Source organism: Typopeltis vanoorti, chromosome 1 (assembly GCF_054136105.1).
Source record: "Typopeltis vanoorti isolate ZY-2024b chromosome 1, IOZ_Tvanoo_1.0, whole genome shotgun sequence".
In the NCBI taxonomy this organism is placed as follows: domain Eukaryota; kingdom Metazoa; phylum Arthropoda; class Arachnida; order Uropygi; family Thelyphonidae; genus Typopeltis; species Typopeltis vanoorti.
In genome coordinates, this window is record NC_143549.1 from 4,238,739 (window position 1) to 4,261,527 (window position 22,789).

Genomic DNA, 22,789 nt, shown 5'->3' on the forward strand with positions numbered 1-22,789 from the left:
AAATCCTAGTCTTTAAAAAAGCGGAAAGTTAACAGGCACAAACTCAGCGTTATGTGGAGAGGTAACAGCAGAGCTTGAGTAACGAGGCAATTCTTCTGTGAGTGGATGATAGAGGTCTTTGCCCCCCCACAGTGAAATGGTATCTACAAGAAAAGGGTCTGTCTGAGAAGGTTCTTTGTATAATGAACATGCTCTAGCACATCCACCACAGTTGGAAGAGATTTGGATGAAGAGTTTAATTTCATCAAAATTAAGTTCTTCCCTCCTAATACTATACCACTCCTACAACCAATGGATCAATATGCTATTTCCAACTTCAAAAAACTTTATACTAAAGCTCTTTTCCAAAGACATTTCAAAGTTATCACCGACACAGAATTAACCCTCAGGGAATTCTGGAAGAATCACTTCAATATTCTTCATTGTTTGCATCTTATTAGTCAGGCATGGGAAGATGTTTCTGAAAAACTCTAAAATCAGCCTGCAAAAAAGTTGTGACCTGACTGTGTCCAAGGAACTGAAAGCGAAATTGACATTGTAGATATAGTTGGATGATTGGAAAAATTGGATGACTGATGAAATTCTTTCTCTCATGGATCAACGCAGATCATATAAAAATCATAATCCAACAAAATATACAGAGGTTCAGAAAATTATTAAACACAAGATAAAAAAGCAAAAGAAATCTGGATGAATGAAAAATGTAAAGAAATTGAAATTCTACAGGAAAAACATGACAATTTTAATCTACACAAAAAGATGAAAGAGACCTCAGGTATATATAAGAAAAAACAATTCTGTATCCTTCGAAACAAAAAGGGAGAAATTATATCCAAAAAGGATGACAAAATACAAGAATGGGTGAAATATATAGAAGACCTCTTTACTGATAACAGACAGAACCCAGAAAATACTTATGAACATATGGAAGGTCCATGCATTCTAAAATCAGAGGTAGAATGTGCATTAAACTCGGCTAAAAATGGTAAAGCCCTAGGACCAGATGGAATACCAGCAGAAATAGTAAAGTTATTAGAAGGTGACAACATTAACATATTAGTAAAACTATTTAATAAGATCTACGATACAGGCATAATCCCTCAAGACTGGTTACAGTCGACCTTCATCATGCTACCTAAAAAAGTAAATGAAAAACTTGTAATGACTATAGAATGATCAGCCTAATGAGTCACGTTCTCAAAATGTTTCTGAAAATAATTCAAAAAAGAATATACAGAAAATGTGAAGACACCATCAGTGATACCCAATTTTGATTGGCTTTAGAAATGGCTTGGGAACAAGAGAGGCCCTTTTCTGTTCTCAGATCTTATTTCAAAAATGTATTGACCAAAACAAGGTAATATTCATTTGCTTCATCAACTTCGAGAAAGCATTTGACAAAGTCCAACATGCTAAAATGATTGTACTATTAAAAAGAATTGGATTAGATGGTAAACACATCAGGATCATTGAAAACTTATATGGGAACCCAAAGGCATCTGTTCAAGTTGATGACATTATTACAGACTCCATTAACATCAAACGAGGAGTAAGGCAAGGATGTGTGCTGTCACCTCTTCTTTTTAACATCTACTCAGAAGCCATATTTCAAAAAGTCTTGGAAGGAAGAAAGGAAGGGATTAGTGTAAATGGTGAAATCATCAGTAACATTCGATATGCCGATGATACAGCTCTTCTGGCTGACAATATTCAGGATCTTCAAAATTTTTTGGAACTAATAAATGCAGAGAGTGAAAAAATGGGATTAAAAATAAATATCACCAAAACTAAATTCATGGTCATAAGTAAGAAACCAATTCTTAATTTAGCACTTTCTTTAAATAGGAAACAAATAGAAAGAGTGGCAAAGTTGAAATATCTCGGATGCTGGTTAAATGAAGATTGCAATCCAGAAATGGAAATAAAAGTTAGAATTGAAATGGCAAGAAAAAATTTTCTCTTGATGAAATCAACACTGTGTAACCACAGACTTAAACTTAGAGCACGCATGGTTAAATGCTATGTATGGTCTGTACTGCTGTACGGTGCAGAAACTTGGACCTTGAAGACAACATCAATAAAAAGACTTGAAGCCTTCGAGATGTGGTTATACAGACGAATGTTAAAAATCCCATGGACAGCAAAAATGTCCAATCAGGAAGTACTGGAACAAATGGGGAAATCACGTGAACTTTTAGATACCATAAAAAGAAGGAAAACTGCATATCTTGGTCACCTACTTCGTAATGAAAAATATAAGATACTTCGATTGATTATAAAAGGGAAGATAAATGGAAGAAGAGGACAAGGAAGATGAAGAAAATCTTGGCTGGCAGATATCAGACAGTGGACTGGTATGAACTCTAAGAGATTGCTCAGAATAGCTGAGAATCGCTCAAAATTTGCCAAGGTGGTCGCTGACCTCCGATAGGAGATGGCACTCAAAGAAGAAGAAGATATAGTTGTCTCCTTGGGCAAGACAACACTTGGAAATTGATGAAGCAGACATAGAGGAGCACAATGTTGAGCTGACCACTGAAGAGCTACAAGAGTTAAGAAGAGAGCAGGGAAAAAGAAAGGGATGAGGAGGAAAAGTAAATGTCTTCAGAGGACGAAGAAGACAGCAACAAAAAGGGAGCAATTCCAACAAGTGATGTAAAAAAAATCTTGCAACACTGGGGCGAATTGCAAGAATTGGTTAACAAGTGGTATCCAAATCAAGGTGTTGTTTCTAGAGCCACCAATATCTTCAATGATAATGTCAATAATCACTTTACAAGGGTGTTAAGGAAACGACAGATTCAGTCAATGTTGGATAGGTTTTTAAACCTCCCTCACCTAAGAGACAAAAAGAAGCAACCGATGACAACAAATCGAAAACCCCTGAACCACAAAACCAGCCACAAGAAAACTGATTTTTTTTTTTACAATTTAATGGAAGATGATTTTCATACTAATCATATAAAAACCAAAGATTTCATAAATAAAAATTAATATGTAATGGTATACAAAATGCATATTTATAGTGTAAAAATGCTCCTTCTCACTCCTCCATTTCTTTGTATTTTCTTCATTTAGTTGAGAATAGTTTTTTTTTTAATGTTGGAGTTTTTTTACAGTTGGAGTCTTGACAAGTAACAGACTGATTTGGAGGAAAATTGTAGATAGGAAATTAATTATGATGTAAATTTTTCATGTAGTACTATCATATCCTGTACACCCCTTGAGGGTACATAGCAGGAATTTGATGATGATAACGATGATAGTTTTTTTATTTTATTTATTTATTATTATTTTTTTTTCGAATTTTTGAATCTGGGAATGGATTAATTGATTTCCCATAAGATATAATGGAAAATTGGGTTTCGAGATACGAACCGCGGTCAGGAATGAATTAAGTTCGTAAGTCGAGGTACCACTGTACTTCAAACAATGATTAGTTGACAAGGACTCCCAAAATAAGTTTTATGACTCCATTGAGATGCCCCTGCATAATAATCATGGTAACTTACCTGAATTTTTTTTTTAAGTTCAATTCACTTCCATTTTCTTTCTTGAAATATTCACACATTATTAGTTTTTGATTTGTCCTATTGCAGAGATCCTTGAGCAATCTTCAATGGGTGCAGTTTATTTTAGAAATATTTACACAAGTACTTTAAATAAATTTATTGTATTAGAATTTTATGAGATTTTGTTCAAGGAAAGGGTTGAACAAATAATCAAAATCCTCAAAGATAAGAAATAGATAAACGATTATAAGCAAGTTGGAAAAACTTGAAGATCATTATTCTCCAAGTGTGCCTTCACATTTAGAGGATAATGATCTGGAATGACTTCAAATGAAAAGAGGTTTGCGAAGAGTTAAAGAGAGGTCAAAAGATGAAACAGTCAATGGACAGAAGTGAAAAGAGAGGTACAAACAAAGAAAATTTTCTAGCAAAAATAATTAACAATGAAACAAAGGGCTGACTATGATTCTTACAAACTTACATGAAAGCAGAGTTGATGAAGATCAGGCAAGAGATGAAGTGCATGCAAAATGAAATGAAAAGAACTATGGACATACATGGGAGAGTGAAAAAGAGGCAAGGAAAGATGGAAGAAATGAAAGATGTGAAAATGTAAGAAATGATTCAAAAGTAGCTCTCTATGGAGATTCCGTTAGTAGAGGCGTGGTGAATGAGAAGGTTAATAAGGTTTGTTTTCCTAGTGGGAGAATGAGCAGAGTGGTTGAGGCATTGGACATGAGAAATAAGAGAGCAAAGGAGTTGGTGGTTGTAGTAAGGATGAATGATTTGGTTGGGAACAAAGAAAATGTCAGATTGGATATAAGGAGATTATTGAGGAGAGTAAAAGATAACAGCATTGTAGGAAAGGTAGTCAGTGTGTTGCCAAGGTATGATAGTGATGAATTGAAGAGATGAGAAAAGATTCTGAATGATATGTTAGCGCAGTTAAGTGAGGAGGAAGGAGTGCATTTTGTGAATGTGTGGGATGAATTTGAGAGAGAGGGATGGAACTGTATAAAGATGGGCTGCATTTAAATAGTTTTGGTGTGATTGTTGCTGGCAGGAGAGGTAATGACTGTAATGAATAGATCTGAGGTGGTGCGAAGTGATATGAAAAAATAAGAAAGCAGGGTAGGGAGGTTTGCAAATGGAGACTTAAATATCACAAATGACGTAAATGAGAGAGAGAAAGAATGGAAGCATAACATAAACAGAGAAACAGGGGAAGTCAGGGTGGACAGGGAGATACTTTATGAAACATGCGGATGCTGGATTCAGAGGTGAATGTGTGAGTTGCCAAAATAAGATTGAAATGGCCTGGGATGGGAAGAAAGAGTTTGGGTGTGAGGAAAGTTGTAAAATTGGTGGTAATATAGAGGAAGGGACTGAAGAGTCACATCTGAGAAGTGATGTTTGTAGGACTTGTAGAACAAGAAATGATTTCTTATGTTTGTTTACTAATGCCAGAAATAATCAAAATAAGGGGAACGAAATTGTTGCATTGCTTGAGTTTATTCACCCAAAAATTGTTGGTATAAGCAAGACATGGTCAGATGAGATGACATCCTGACAGGAATAGAGATGAACAGAGAGGATATTTTTTGTGAAGTCAGACAGGGAAGAAAGTGAGTAGTGTTGATGGCAGCAGGAGTCATGCCCATCTAAGGTGGATTTGCAACTATTGCACCAATATTGTGGTCACTATTGCACCTTGCAATAGTGGCCACAGTTTAGAGACAGTATGGAGTGAGATGGAGGTGAACGGGATGAGATATTCAGTTGGGTGTTGCTATGGACCTGGTAATATGGAGGATAATGAGAAGAAATTGTATAGTAAATTAGCCTAGCTAACAAGAAAGGAGCATGGGCAACTTTAATTATGATAATATAGACTGGAATCAAAAGACTGCATCTGGGAGTAAAGAAAACGAATTTCTGGAGTTTTTGAAAGACAATGATCTTAGGCAGTACGTAACATAGGATACACGAGGATCGAGAGTAATGGATTTGATCATCTAATATGATGATGTCATTATAATGGGGTGTCAAATCTTCCACCAGTTGATGAGAGTGACCACAAGGTGACCAGTCATTCGAAGATGTCTGTTAGAAAGGGATATATATGTGGAATTATAAGGCTGGTAATTATGAAAAGCTCAGGAAACAGCTTGCAGTAATAAAGTGGATGGAAAGGATATCAATACTGCTTGGGTCCTACTCAAGAACTATTTGGTGGAGGAAATATCAGAATGTATTCCAAAGCTTAAGAGGGTAAATAGAATAGGTGTGAAATGAATGAATCAAGAGATATTAGACTGGAAATCTGGGCAAACGAAAATGGCTGCGAGTTTAATGTTAGTAAGTGTAAAGTTATGCACTTTGGCATGATTAGAGTTCCAGCAGCATATTATATTAGTGGGGTAATACTACAAGAAACTGAAGAGGCAAGGGATCTTGGTGTATTGATGAATAAGAATTTAAAGTTCAAAGGTCATATAGCAAAAGTTGCAAATACAACTCAGAGGATAATTGGTATGTTGAAGCGAACCATGACATGTAAGGATAAGGAAGTAATTTTGCCTCTTTATAAAGCTTTGATAAGACCACATTTGGATTACTGTGCACAGATTTGGTCTCCCGGGTTCCAAGGGGATAAAGAAGCTGTGGAAAGGGTGCAAAGAAGAGTTACAAAGATTATATCCGGATTATGGGATTTAGATTATGAGGACAGATTGCTTTTAAAATATCAAAACCCACAGTTTTGATTTTCGTGAGCGAAAAAATAAAATAACAATTTGAACCGAATGCGTATTAGATATTTTAATTCTATCACTAATCGATAATCTCAATGTTGGTTATTTTATTTGGTGTTTTTCCATCACTATATACCCACGTTTTTTTAAATATGAGATGTGTCAAAGAAGCGTTTTTACTGTTTTGTTCTAACGCGCATGCTCCAGGCGCTCGGGGAACGTGAGTGCATGATTAGTTTGTTCAGCTATCGAGGTTGTGTTGCTGCTTCCAACTAAATTACTAGATATGTAGTGGATGCGGCCCTCAAATTACCTAAGGTTAGACAGCTCTGGTGTAGATGATGATAGTGGTAGTTTGGTGTGTAGTTGGTGGATTATATTGTGGATACACAGTTGCAGAGTAGGTGTCCTCCCTCAATGAGTCTTTGGAGGTGTCACGAAATAATAAAATAAAATAATAAAAGAGTAGGGCTTTGAATTATAGACCAGTCTGTGCGTCTAGAGTTATGTTAAGGTGTTTTATTATTATGTGACACCTCCAAAGAGTCCTTGGACTCATCGAGGGAGGGCACCTACTCTGCAACTTTCCTTATCCATCATTTAATCCATCAACCACAATCATCTACACCAATGCTATCTACTCTCCACCACAACTAGTATTTTTTGTCTGCAAATTGTGTGTTCTCAAGGCCGATTTGTCTGTACACGGGATGAAAAAAACCGTGTTTCTGTATGAAATTAGCTAACTGACCTTCAATTGAAAAAACCAATAGATTCCTCTCATCGTGACAAGAATCAAATTTACAACTTTTTCTAATCAAATGGTGCAAAGTACCGTCATTCTTCCAATTGTGCTACAGAGGTCAGTTAGGCCAAAAATTCAGAATTGGGTTGACAACAGAAAAATATTCTTTGGTGGCCAGCATGGATTTGTTAAAAGTAGATTGCATTTTAGCAATCTGCTTACTTTTTATAATAAAGTGACAAATGCATTGGAAAAGGGTGTTTCATATGCAGTGGTATATTTAAATTTTGCAAAGAAATTTGATAAATTGCAACATGACAAGCTGGTAATTAAATTAGAATGAATTGGACTGAACAGTAGATTAGTTTTTGCTGGATTGGAGACTAGCTGTCTGATAGTATCGAGTTGTCAATGGAGGAGTGATGTACCAGTAGAGGAAAGTTACTAGTGGTAACACCAAGGGTCTATTTTGGATCCATTATTGTTTAATTTGCATGTTAATGATATTGGAAGAGGCCTGAATGGTGATATGCAGTTGTTTGCTGGTTAGGGAGAGCTATCAGGAGTAGAGTGAATGCTGTGGCTTTGCAGGAAGACTTGAATACACTGGCTAAATGGGTGGTTGAGTGGGGATATCAATTCAATGTTGCAAAGTGTAAGGTTTAGAAATTTGGGAAGCAGAGAGGGGATGTAGAGTACACAATCAGTGGAAATATCTTGGAAGAGGTAAAAGAGATTTGGGAGTGATTGTATACAAAGGATCTAAAATTTTGGGGACGTGTTGCTAAAACTGTGAGAACAGCGCAGCAGAAAATGGAAATGATGCGGAGGAAACTGACTTGTAGAGGTAAGGATGTTATGGTTCCCTTGTATAAGGCATTGATCACGCCACATATGGATTACTGTGCACAGATTTGGTCACCTGGCTTTCAAAAAGGTGATGATGTATTGGCTAAGGCGGTTTCTGGTCTCTGAAATGTTGAGTATGAAGTATAAGTATGAATATGAAATACGAATATGAATATTGACAAAATGCATTTGCAGAAATTGGTGGATAGAAGGAGAGGGGATATCAACGAGACATATAAGCTCTTAAGAGTTATTACCAGATTAATGTCAGGGAGGTTTTGCATAGAATAGGTAAAGACAGGAAGAAAACAAGAGGGTCATCCCTGGAAACTGTACAAGGAGAATGTGAGCAATGGGCCAGGAGCAAGTTTTTTTGCATAGAGAGTGGAGAGTGCCTGGAATGCATTGCCTGTGAGTGTGGTGAGTGCATAGACAGTGAACATATTTAAGATGCAGTATGATAAACTGTGTGTGTGTGTGTGAGAGAGAGAGAGAGAGAGAGAGACAGTGGACCTCCCATGATCAGTCTTTGACTCCATGGAGGTTTTTTATAATAATAACAACTACAAAGAGCAACAGTGAAACATACATTATTTTGGATTTCTTGAAATTATTTTCATGTAGCTCCAAGATTAACAGTTATAGAAGAAAGGCCTAAGCTTAAGGATACAAATGTATTAGTTTTGCATATTTCTTACTTTCTAACTTAATACTGTCTCGGCTTCACTGATGTGTCTGTTATTAGATATATATAATAAAATATAAAATCTCACATAACTTAAAAAGTGCATTCAATTAATATTCTGTTTAATAATGAAATTTAATTGGTAATCATAAACATTTAATTTGAAGCCTTAAGGGAAGGTTAGGAAGGAACAGTTCCTTATACATAAAGCCTAAGCCCTTTATTCTATGGAGAGCAGTAGTAAAGATAGTCAGAAATTGTTTCATAAAGTCTTGAAGAATACTTTTCAGAATTCTTAAAAACATTCAGGAAAAAGAACATTAAAGAATAACACAAAATAAAGTGCCATAGAGATGATAAGCTGATCAAGGAAAAAGAGATGCACATTCACAAAAATTAAAATTGAGAAATCATCAGGAAATATCATGACAGCTCCTGGGTAAGGCTGATAAGACTGTTATTAAATGTGTTCAAGTTCTCTTGGAAAAGAATGAGAAGACAAAAAGAACATTTCAGTCATTTTCCCCAACTACCATATATTAAATAAATAAATAAATAATATGGGATAAGAGATCATGATTATGATGTAAAGTAAATGTCTCTACATACATGAAGCTTAGTCTTGAAGATACTTCATGTGCAAATTGTACGTTTGGATAAAAGAATTAAAACAAAAAATAATTTCTTCTCTCATATAATTTACTTTCTCAATACATGAAAAAGCATTTTACACCTATCTCTTCTATAAATAATAAATTACACGAAAACCACAGTAATTAACTTTAATGAAATAAAGGTACAAATATTTCATACTGAAATTAACAGTACATCATCAGTGTCTATACTGATGATGTACTGTTAAGCAAATAGAATCAAAGAAATGGAATACAAAGTATATAACAGTCGGTGGATTACCAATTAAAAACTGTTGCCGCATGCTAGAAATTAATAAAACATTGTTAAATAATTCTTAAAAACTATTTCTTTGATGGTTACATACGATAAGAATCTCCCAAACTTTTGGAAGAAAGAGACAATCATTTTGATTCAGATTTGGCCGATGTAAAAGGGCTTCACAACTTTTTTTGTATTTAAACTTGCATCTATGGAGAAGACGAGCTTTATCCCACTGGATACTGTGTTTAGTGTCAATACCATGTGCCAGACCAGACTTTTGAGGTTTCATGTATTCAATATAATACTGATGTTCATTCATTCTTTTTTCACACAGAACAGCCTGTTTGTCCAAAGTATGTTAGATTACATTCACACAGTATTTGGTAAATTAATTTCTAGCACACGGCAACAGTTTTAAATCGGTAATCCACCGACTGTTATGTACTTTGTATTCCATTCCTTTGAATTGCTTGTTGTCTACACTGATGATGTACTGTTAATTTCAGTACAAAATATTTGTACCTTTATTTCATTAAAGTTAATTACCTATCTTTCCTCCTTCTTCCTTGAAGCTTCAGTAGTCTGTTACATCTCAAATACTTCAATGCAGGTAGTTTCTCCATTGCTTTCTTCTCTTTTTTTTTTTTTTTTATCTATACATTCATGTAATTGAAATTCTTCATAAAGCTTTTCATATTTTACTCTATCAAATTCTATTTTGTTAACTATTTTTCTTGATGTTTTCATTTCACATTTCATATTTATCTGTTGTTTTTTTGATATTTCTGTTTTTGCTTTACATGCATGTCAATATTGGTCAGACTACTGATTTGTGTATTCTTTTCTTGTATCTTTTGTTTCTTTTCTTAGACATCCTGATATTTTATTACCTTTCAAGGATTGTTCTTTTACTTTATCATTTGTTATATTTTTACTGTTCCCAGTTATTACTAAGTATTTAAATTTCATTCATTGTACCAGTATTTTTCCATTTAGTTCTAATTTGCATTTAATTGGTTCTTTTATTATTGTTACTGTTGTTTTTGATTTCTCTGTAGATATTTGTATGTCAAAACTGCTGCATATCTGTTGGAGTCTGTGTAACTGCTTTTAGAGATCATCTTCATTTTCTGCAAGTAATGCTACAGCATTTGTATAATCAAACCAAATTACATTTTTAAAAAACAGAATTATTCCATTTAATTTCTGTTTCTCACATTCTGTTTACATTAAAAAAGAAACTGAACTAAAAGAATCACCTTGTGTGATCCCTTTCCTTATAGGGATTTTTTTGTGCATTTGTGTTCTGATATCTTATTACTTTTATTTTGCTTCTTTTCTCTGTGTGCGTGTGTGATTATTTCAATGATTTGAGGGGTGTGTGAGAGAGAGATTATTTCAATGATTTGGCTCTTAATGGTAGCACTTTAGGAACATCCTGTAATCTGATTCTGTTGAAATCTAATTAAATGAAACATAAATATTGGTTTCTTAAATTCCATTGCTTTCTTTTTATTTTATCTACTTTATAATAAATATAACATCAGTATATAATCTTCCCTTATGGAATCCTTGTTTATTATTATTTAGCTTTTTTCCTTTAAGGTTATATTGGTGGTCAGCATTCATAGTGAAGAAAATTTATGGGGAAAAAAAAAGTATTCTATGGGAGGAGTTATACTGCAGGAAGTTGGGGAGACAAGAGATCTGGGGTTGATGATTGATAGAAACCTGAAGTTTAGGGGACATATTGCAAAGGTGGTGAAGGAAACACAGAGGATTGCTGCAATTATGAGAAGGACACTGACCTGCAGAGATAAGAGGGTTATCATTCCGTTGTATAAGTCTCTGATCAGACCACACTTGGATTATTGTTCTCAGATTTGGTCCCCAGGATTTGAAGGGGATAAATTAACTGTGGAAAAGATACAAAGTCGGATGACAAAGATGGTCTCAGGAATGTATAAGGATAGTTATGAGAATCGGCTGAGGGAATGTGGACTGCAGAGTTTGGCGGATAGAAGAAGGAGAGGTGATATGATTGAGAACTTTTATCAAACTGTTGAGAGGTGGTTACAGGGTTGACACTGGAGAGTTCTTTCACTTGGTTGAACAGCGGGAAGGAGTGATGACAAGAGGCCATCCCTGGAAGTTACGAAAGGAAACTGTGAGCAAGAGGGTGAGGAGTGGTTTCTTTGCATGGAGGGTGGTTGAGCGGTGGAATGCATTGCCTGATAGAGTGGTGAGGGCGAGAACGGTCAATGAGTTTAAGGAGTGGTATGATAGACTTTGTGTTTCTTAGGGGGGAACCTCCCCTCGATGAGTCTTGACAGACTTTATGTTCTTAGGAAGGACCTCCCACGATGAGTCTTTTGACTCCATGGAGGCCTGAATAATAATAATAATAATGTGTGTTTTTGTTTCCATAATTTCTTCATTATGAATAATTTAGATCTGTTTCTAATTCTTCTTTGATAATTCTTGCGCATATTTTTTTAAGGTACACACAGTAAGATTATTCCTTGATAGTTTTTAGGTTCAGATTTTTTTCCCTTTTTTTAAATACTAGCACTATAATATTCATTCTCCATTCATTGGAATATGTCTTTTCTCAAAGATATGTTTAATTAAATTTCTCATATTTTCTGTCATTTCTTGACTTCCATATAACTTAAAGATGCCAAGAAAAGGTATTCTTAGTTTAATCATTAATCCATGTGTAAGCAAACAAAGTATATACATGAAATTTCTTCAAAATGGGAATACCTGTTTTAAGAGGCTAATGACTTCACATCTGTTGCCCTAATATCCCAAACATACATCCTTTTGAGTGTGTATAATGCTACACATTATGGGAAGGACCACTACCAAGACTGGTTTAGACCTATACTGAGGTATGTTAAAATGCAGGGATATATCTCAAAAAACTGCTAGTGATCTACAAGATCACTCTAAATCTCAATGAGTGACCCTCAAAGATCACTACTAACTCATCATTCCTGATCTGAATCACTCCAAGAGAGGAAACTCAGCACTGGCTCAACTCATTGACAGCCAAATGTCTGCCACCAAGTAGAGTCTCTCTACTCCCCAGGAAGCAATGAAATCCAAAGATGAACATTTTAAAATATCATTAGAAGAGATACCAAATTTAAAGTAATGCAGAAATCATATATTTTAAATTACAGATACCAAGAAATTATATTCCTGGTTTGTCATCCTTTATCCAAGTGTAAGCAAACAAAGTGTGCGAGTGAAGAAACTTCATGACTGGGCTCCTTATATACAGAGGCCGATGACTTCACATTACTTGCCTTTGTATCCCATAATGCAAAGCACATATCCTTACAGACATGCATAATGCTATGCATTATGGGAAGTGCCACTACCCAGACCAATTTCAATCTTTATTAAGGTCTCATCAGTGAGAGTCAGACCAAGAAGTGATACCAAAGTTGAAGTAATGCAGAGGTCATATTTCCACATAAAAGTAATCCAAAGGTGTCACACCTTATTAATGGAATACTCTGGATTAGAGATAGATAGTTGAAAAAAAAAAAAAAAAAAAGGTTTTTTTTTTTTTTTTCATTGGGTTTTACTATAAATTAGAGAGGTCAAGAAATTATATTCTTGGTTTCATATACTTGGAAAAAAGTTGAAACCAAGCTAGCTTGGCCTAAATCAAGCAAGTTCTTCACCAAGCTTCCCTTCCAAAATTTTTCTCAACGTTTCTCAAGTATATTTGCATATAAATATTATACCAGGAACACTCAGCATAGAAATACCTCTGTAATTCTCAAATTCAGTTTTATTTCCCTTTTTGTATATGGGTAATATGACAGCTCTACTCCAATCACCTGGAATTGTCCATGCCTTCTGAACTATGCAGTGCAGCCACTGTAAGACTTTTATACTTCTATACTTCAGCATTTCTGGTCGAATATGATCTATTTCTGCTACCTTTCCACATTTCATGTTTTGATGGCTTCAAAATACATAATAATCATGCAATCAGGAATACATATACATATCCAGATAGATATGTATTCCTGATTGCATGATTATTGAATGTTTTTTTTTTTTATCACTGTGCTGTCACTGCATGTTTCATTTAGCAATTTTTCAAAGTAATTACTCCATCCATCAAGGATATCTTTTTCTCCAGTTTTCATGTCACCTTTATCATCTCTAATTCCTTTTACAGCACTCTTTCCTCCATTTCTGAGCTTCTTCATCAAACTCCAGAATATCTTGCCACCTTCTTGATATTTATTTTCTATGTTCTTACCAAAGTCTTCCCATGACTTTTGTTTAACTAGTTTTACACAGTGTTTTAGCTTTCTTACCTTTGTCTCTGTATTCTCTAAGAGCACAAGCTAACTTATTTGCCAGGAACTTTTGATATGCTTTTTTCTTTTCTTTCTCTGCCTCTTTAACTTCCTGTGTCCACCATGGAGTTATGATTTTTCTATCCTTACAGACAATCTCACCACATGACTCTCTGGCTGAATCAATTGGTTTTCTTCAAGGTTTGGTTCTTGTTCTCAAACTTTTTCATTTTTTCTTGAATAATGTTTGTGAATTTTAGTCTACAGTTCACATCTGAGAGCTGCTCAACTTTGATTTGCTTTAAAACTTTCTTACATGTTTTTCTTTTCAATAAGGAACTCAATTTTATTCTGCTCAAGACTAAATTATGATAATTTCCAACTTCAAATCCTTTGTACACTCTGCTGTCCTGCAGAAGGGAGAAAACATCACTATCAACAATAACATAAGTCAATGAGACTTTTCTTATTCCTTGTCTCTTCTCTCCATGTGAATTTGTGTACATTTTTATGTTGGAACATGGGGTTTGTAATAACTAGTCCATGTCCTGAGCAATAATCCAACAGGTATTTGCCATTATTATTGGCTTTGCACTTTTCTCCAAATTTTCCCAAAATATTTTCGAAAAGCTCACGTTTCTTAACGAGATAAATCATGCAAAGTATTACATGAAAGAAAGGACAAGTAAAGGAAACAAAGCATTTATCAAAACTGTCAACAGTAAATCAGAGGAATTTGGGAGAAGAGCATGGTAAGGCAGGGATGCATTCTCAGCTGATTTCTACTTACTGTAATGATGGACGATATGATGATATTATCAAGACTGTCTCGGAGTAAAAACAAAATCTTTTTTCTGATAGGAAAACCAAATCTTTTTGGATAGTAAACTGTATTTAGAATCAGTTATCAATTAATCAAAAAGGAAACAACTCAGAACTCTGCAGCAGAAGCACACCAGAAGGATGGGCTGTACAGTACATTAAACAGCAATTTCTATAAGTAAAGATAAATTAAAAAAAAAAAAAAATAGGTTTCTGGTTAGTTTATATTTCAGTACAAACCTAAAACAATGAGTCTTGGACACATAGCTATAACCATGACTCATGGCAATTATTTTCTTCTCTGTCAGGAATTCACAAAAATCTCTAACAACCTATCGTTCTGGAATTCTTAGCCTCTTACACAAACTCTCCACTTTAGTCTCACCGAAAGTAACATTCCTTTCAGCACCGTCTGGCCAACATTCTCGATACAACACTTTTGTTCATTCTGAAATTTGCAACTCTTCTGCAGATAGAAGCCGATTTTCCATTCGTTGTTTCAAGCAGCCATAAAATTTTGTAGGATCAAGAGCACGATTCACATCTGTTGATCGACTAGTTACCCTCTTCTCCAAAGTCACTCCTTTAAAGTTCAGATTTTCAACTGCTTGTACAGCGTTACAATAAAAAGGCCAGCCATTGACTTTTCTGTCTTCAAATAGTCGAATCTGCTTTGATATTTGTTATTTTCTTCAAAAGGCCTTCAAAAATTACTCTTTCAGAATTGTCTCTGTTTTCATCTTGATTTGCTGCTGTAAAATGAGCCACGAGTGCTTCATAATCTTTCCACACCGCAGAAACACTTCTGAAACTAGAAGCCACCCATCGTGTACTTCAAACTCTTTCAATTTTGAAGACTTCCTTGTCAAGATCTTCAGCTACTTTGCCTAGTTCTCTGACATTTCTGGGTGACTGGTGATAGAGACAGTAAAGTCTGTCAAGAAATGACTTGAAGTGATTGATTTGTTCTGGGAAGTCTTTTTTTTTACAACATCACCAACAGAGAGTTCGAGTCTATGGTTGGCACAATGCCAAACCAAAATGTGAGGATAACATTCCTTAATCAAAGCCACTACTCCTTTTTTCATACCCAACATCACAGCTGCTACATCACAGGCAATGGCAACAAGATTTTTCTTCAAATAATCATCATGAAACCCCAATTCATTAAGGGTATTCATCAAGCTATGGAAAATACCTTGTGCGGTTACATTTTCTAACTCTACAATGTCAATAAAAATATTTGTGTGTTATTATTATTATTTGTCACCTCCAGGGAGTCAGAAGACTCATCAAGGGAGGGCATCTATTCTACAACTCTGCTTCCACCACTCACAATCCACCAATTGACCACAACTATACCATTGCCATCTACCGCTGACTGCCACCACTATTTCTTCCACAGACAATCACAACGTCCATGCCCCCACGGCAGGATTCAAACCGCAGCCTCTTGACTGGAGAGCGGACACGTTAACCACTCGGTTGCTCCATATCAGGTAGCATTGTGCATGTATATATATAATTAATGATGACTAATAGTGGTGCTTTCATCAATCAAAAGGGAAATCTCACGGTTTGACTCTTATAATAGATATTATTTCTGGGAAAAATTCCCATGGCTCTTATTTTTTTTTTTAAAAGGATTTTTTTCATTTCAGTTCCAATATGATTTGTTATATTCATACAAGCATTTGTAGAATGTGGAATTCGACCCATGTCACTGCCATTCAATTCGTGGAGGTCAATTTCTGATTCAAAGTCATTGAAAGCCTGGATTTTCTTTGCAACTTTGTACACTGTTCTGAAGATTCTACAAGTGACTTCTTTCTCTGCTTTTGAATAGGCTACCTCCAGTTTTCATTCTTTTGCAGATTCTATAATTTTAGCGGCAGCAATGTGAGCTGAACTGTTCTTATGATCGTGATTTTTTTTACGTAGTGAAGTTATTTGCTCTTTTTTATTCCTACCATAATGAGAAATTTGAATATTTGCCCAGCTTTGAAATATTCATACCTTGCTCCTTTCTACTCCCAAACTTGCGACTTCCTTACATATTTTACAGCCAATGTTTTTATTCTCCACCAACAGCCACTCATTTTTGTTGCAAAAATCAGGCTTTTTGTTCTAGAGTCCAACAGTCGGGCAGATCTTCTTGTGCGTCTTTACTCGTCATTGTAGCAACCATAGCAGCCACGTTTTATCCCTCCAGTTTTTGTATCATTGTCCATTACTGTCACTACACTTACTGTTATCAAGCTTTAACTTTTTAGTTGCAGGAGGAAGAGAAAAATTGTATTATTTTACTATTCATCGCATAAAAGTGGTGAAACTTTCATGAAACAGGTTAACCTCTCACCCATGTTGTAAAAAGTGCGACTCTACTTGCACAGAGAACATCTGCTTGTTCACATAGAAGTTCTGCTTCCAGTAACTACCGTAACTTCCGGCCGACTATTAATTCTAATCGAAAACTTCGATCTTCGAGGTTCAATGTCAACAACACAAGATGGCAGCACTAGATTGGATGAACCAAAGTGGTCCTTGATTTACGTTGTCAACAACCATAACCGAGAATTTAAAATGGAGGCAGTCCTCATTTTGAAATACTTATAAAATGTGTGTTTAGGGACCATTAAAGTCCTAAAAGTTTATCGGAACATGTTCTGGACCGTTCTGGCTGAAAAAAAGCCCTGTATATATGTGTATATATAATATATATATATATAAAAGGTGATAAGTGCAACTGTGAAAAACTATAGAGGAATATATCTGCTAAATGCCGATAATAAGTTAGTTATATGCATGAATATTAACTTCAAAGTTTAAATCATTTGTAGAAGATAAACCTTTACAAAGAATAAAATGGCTTCTGGAAAGGATGGTTGTGCATTGACCTAGCTTTTACATTAAAAATCTTAATAGAAAAACATTATGAATGCAACATAGAAATGCACATAGCAATTGTAGACTACCAGAAAGCCTTTGACAGAATCTTAAGGAAAAAACTGTGGACCATACTCAAGAATCTAAACATTCAAATCAGATGCTTGCTGCAATAACTAACATATATCAGAACAACCAAATAGCATTAAGAATCAATGAATGGAAATCAATAAACAGAGGGGGGTCCGACAAGGATGCCCAATGTCACCACTGTTATTTAATATCTAAATAGATGAATTAGTAAAGAAATGGAAGGAAAATATAAAACTGGCAATTGAACTGGATCATGGAACTATACTTAATATCCTTTTGTTTACAGATGACCAAATAATCATAATAAGAAATGAAGATGAACTGAAAAAAAATCAATATATGCCTTACACATCTAAGTGCAAAAAAATTTGGACTTAAACAACCATTTCCAGTCAGAAGTAAAATCATGGTTGAAAATAAAATATTAGAACAAATTAACTGCTTCAAATACCCTAAATGTGCTGTATCATGTAAAAGAAAGAAACTGACACTGACATCAAAGTTTTAAATTTTCTAAAGATAACAGGAATAATCAATAATATTTTCAAACCAAACCGAGTTCAAAAGCAGCATACCAGAATAAGAGTTTATAAAGTTTTGGCAAGACTTTCTCTACTGTATTATGAGTGAACTATAGTCCATAATTCACTATGTGAACTATGGACTATAAAAACTGCAGAAGAAAAATAATGTATGACTAAACATACACACATAACCACAGTAATAACATGTGCTACTGCACACATAGAGGGATTCCATTGTAAGCATGTGCCCTAACTGTATGTAGTTCCTAGTATTGAATCGTACTGTACTGAAGATGTCCTATAATACTTAGGATGAAATATTTACTTATTAAAAAATCTTATTACTGTGGTTACACATGTATGTTTAGTCATGAGGTTACATGATGGACAGAGGGCAGGCAAACATTGATGTTGTCAGTATTTAAGGAGTAACCTATTCTGGCTGTAATCTTAAGTTGACTAAAACTTAGCTATAAAATATAAGCTTCATTTGACAAGAAATGACATTGTTTAATCTTTTAACCAAGTGTGTCTTGAATATCTTCATGACCAAGCTAATTATATATAGAAGCTGTTAACTTCACATCAATTGCCTTGGTATCCCATAATGCATTATGGTACGCTGAGGCAACTGATGGGATACCAGCATCATCTTTACTTGCTTCTGGATCTTCTTCACATCCTGAGAAAGCTGGGTGACCAGTTCAGTGCAAAATACAGATGAGGCCATAATAAAGCCTTACAAAATGGGATAACCTCCTCCTTGTCAGTGTATTCTTCAATAAGCAAGAAATCCTATGACCTATTTTGGCTACTCTTGAAATATGACTTCTGAACTTAAATTCACTAAATCCCTAACCTAATAAATTTCCTGTAGTCCAATTCTATCAATATTATACACAGCTAATTAGAAAATCAGGCTAGGAAACGCAAGTGTGTAGGAATTTCGGTATGAGTATTATTTTCATTTGGCTAACAAAACGAATGCTGTGCAAGAAAAAGAAAACTGTGATGATTCTATCCAATTGCACCCCTCTTCTAAAGACCACGTATTAGCGCACCATAAACAAACTTCTCTACAATTTAAGAAACGCTGAAAACTTAATGATTTTAAGTGATGTAAGTAATTCTTCATCTATATCAGTATTATTTTTAATTTGTTAGGTTTTTAACATAGTACATGTCAATTAAGAATGAATATCATTTACTATCTGGTGTTATTATCAACGTTCAGTGAATTAATTTTACTAAATTTTAGATAAGAACTGATTAAGCTGGGAAAATTACAAACCTCTTCTGTGGTTACCAGCAGGGTCAACTCGTAATAATTTATAAGGATAAAATTTGAAAAGTTTTCTACACTTGGGCTTAATAATGTTACTTGCACAAGGAAAAAGGTCCATTTTTTTTCCCTTTTTTTCCAAAGGGGGTTCTTAAAATGTAAACGTCTATTTAGCCACACCGAAACATCAATTTAAGCAGTATGCACATTATAATACAATTAGAAAATCGGGGGGTGGGGGAAACAGCAATTCGAAAAGAAAGAAAAAATCACAATCGTGTGACCTAAACTCGACTCACAAGATACAGTATGAATATCCTACAATTTGAGTCGGATGTTTTCAAATTGTTTGCGCATTATGTGTGACAGTTAAAAGTAACTTTCATTGAAAATGACTATCACAGAATGTTACTTTTCGTGATGATGAACACTATTTTTTACTTTTCTTTCAAATTATAAGACACAACAATAGATGCAGAAATTCCAGATCACACCTCTGTATAAGAAAACGATGTACTCGCAGAAAGACGACTGCCATTCGCGGAAGTGACTGAGATAAAAGTGCTATTCTTCCAATTGGCTGCAACAGTTTCTAAGCGCATTTCCGGCACTTAAAATTAATGCTTTTGGAGAGAAGGGCACTAATATGAAATGTGATTCATAGTGTACATTTTGATTATTAATAATTACAGTATGATTAAGGCGTGTGACTTTGTACCGTGAACTTTAAAACAAGTGAATTACTGAAAATCTGAAAACCAAATCAACAGTTTATTTTAATTTTTATATTGTATGGAATCTCCTACTAGTAGAAAGGAGGTTTGTAAATATTGTAATTATTATATCATGTAATATAATAAAAACAATTTTGATACTTTTTTTTTTGAAAAATTGAAAATTTCATGAGTGCGCATACATGAAATTATAATTTTTTACCCCTCACTGCAATAAACTTCAGTGGCTGGATACCTCCGACATTCACCACAGGAAAAACTAATCGCATTTTGAATTAATATTAAAAATGTAACAAAAGAATACACTTACGTTAGGATATGAATGTATGGAAAAGTGAATTTCAAGAACTTGTGACAAATTACTATCTTAATTCAAAATGCAAAGATTTAGAATGATAGCCTCAAGAAATGTAGTTGAATTTACTTCCCCCAAATGTAGTGGTGTATTAAACAGTTGCTTGAGGAATATAACATAAGACAGGACAGTGCCTAGCATGGTAAGAAAGGCAAAACTTGAATATGAGAGGAGATTAGCTCAGATGCCCAAAGAAAATCTGAAGGAATTTTGTTATGTGGCCAGTAAGTGGAGAAATAATTATGAAAGAATCACAATGTTAGATGTGATGTAAGCAGTGGTGAGCTATAAGGGGCTTGCATGAGCCATTTGTTAAATTTTTCTCAGATTTGCGAGCCCTTGTTCTTCTTGTTTAATAATCTTGTAGAACTTGAAAAATACCATCATGGAATGTATACATGCTACTATAATTGCTACTTTAAATTCATATGGATTTTCTGATAACTATATAAAAAATCATTTCATTTTGTTCTGATGGAGCTAGTGTAATGTTAGGAAACAAATCAAGTGTTGCGATCAAATTTCTACAAAAATTTTCCAACGTGTTGATTCATTGTGCTCATCGTTTACACTTAGCATTAGACGATTCGATAAAAAAACATTAAATAAATAATTTTGAAATATTTATGAATAAATTATATGCTTTTTATCACCAATCACCAAAAAATCAACGAGAATTAAATACGATTGTGTTTAATATTAAATACCGTGTGTTTGGACCACGATGGACAGCTTGCAGTTTACGAACGGCTCTTGCTTTGTGGAGAAATTACCCAACTTTATGTAAGCATTTTGCATCGAACGATAAATATAAGGGCTTTTTAAACCGAATTCTGAATTTGGAAATTTTAAAAGATCTAGCATTAATGATTGATATCCTACAGGAATTATCATATCTGTCAGAAGCTCTACAAAGTCTCAATATAAGTATTACAAGGAATAAGTTAGGCCTTTTTTTTTTTTTGGCTCGACGATGCGAGCCCTTTGTTAAAATTTCCGTAGTTCACCACCGGATGTAAGTTCTTATTCAAACGATTCCGCACATGATTTGTTTACAAATTAGATGGGAACAGTTGACATAGAGAGCTCTGTACTTTACTTCCCCCAAATGTAGTGGTGTTTAATACACCACTTCACCACATACACCACATTCATAACAACTGAATGCAGAGGAGAAACGTGCTTGAGGAATATAAGATAGTACAGGACAGTGATTAGCATGGTAAGAAATGCAAGACTTGAATATGAGAAGAGATTAGTCCTGATGCCCAAAGAAAATCTGAAGGAATTTTGTTATGTGGCCAGTTGATGGAGAAATAATTGTGAAAAATCACAATATTAGATGAAGATGGGAATAGAGTGACTGATGCAGAAGACATCAGTCATTTAATGATCATTTTATTGAGGTATTCCATCTCAGAAAAGTAGTTTTTATGAGTAGAGAGATGGAGAGGATTCCAGATTTACTAATACTAAGAACTCTGGTTGTCAATAAAGTAATGGGATTTTACCCTCTGTTTTCAGAGAATCTAATAAAGAACTGACAGATCTGTTGACTTCACTTTTCAGAGAGAGTCAGACTATGGAAAAGCATAATGATTAGAAGGAGAGTAAGATAATGGCATTGCATAAAGTTGAATGGAAGTGTCAAAACTATAAATCTTAAAAGTTTTTTTTTTTTCACTTGGTTATACTATAAATTAAAGATGCCAAGAATATATATATTCTTGGTTTCATCTATTATCCATTATCATGCAAACTTTGTTTGCATATGAAGTAACTTCATGACTGGGCTACTTGTATATAGAGATTGACGACTTCATGTCACATTAATTTGTAAAGTAATATCATACGGGGAAACCAAGAATATATATATTCTTGATTTCTACATATTATATATTATTAATTCATATATATTCATATATATATATGAAACCAAGAATATATATATTCTTGGTTTCATCTATTATCCATTATCACATGCAAACTTTGTTTGCATGTGAAGGAGAGGTGATATGATTGAGACTTTTAAACTGTTGAGAGGTGGTTACAGGGTTGACACTGGGGAGTTCTTTCGCTTGGTTGAACAGTGGGAAGGAGTGATGACAAGAGGCCATCCCTGGAAGTTACGAAAGGAAACCGTGAGCAAGAGGGTAAGGAGTGGTTTCTTTGTGTGGAGGGTGGTTGAACCGTGGAATGCATTGCCTGATGGAGTGGTGAGAATGAGAACGGTCAATGAGTTTAAGGAGTGGTATGATAGACTTTGTGTTTCTTAGGGGAAGGACTTCCCCTCGATGAGTCTTGACAGACTTTATGTTCTTAGG

At 34.6% G+C, this 22,789-nt stretch overlaps 2 protein-coding genes across 2 annotated transcripts in view; one reads left to right on the forward strand and one right to left on the reverse strand.

Annotated features, from left to right (window-relative positions):
* slim (scruin like at the midline) overlaps positions 1-19,907 on the reverse strand; it is a 269,055-nt gene extending 249,148 nt beyond the window's left edge. The window contains exon 1 of the mRNA XM_090407794.1: positions 19,386-19,907. Coding sequence (XP_090263920.1) covers positions 19,386-19,497 — 112 coding nt within the window. The 5' untranslated portion in view covers positions 19,498-19,907. The remainder of the gene's footprint in view (positions 1-19,385) is intronic.
* Positions 19,908-20,037: 130 nt separating this feature from the next.
* Positions 20,038-22,789, forward strand: part of LOC150109757 (mitochondrial tRNA-specific 2-thiouridylase 1) — a 274,982-nt gene continuing 272,230 nt past the window's right edge. The window contains exon 1 of the mRNA XM_090407894.1: positions 20,038-20,195. The gene's annotated coding sequence lies outside the window, so the exon portion shown is untranslated. The remainder of the gene's footprint in view (positions 20,196-22,789) is intronic.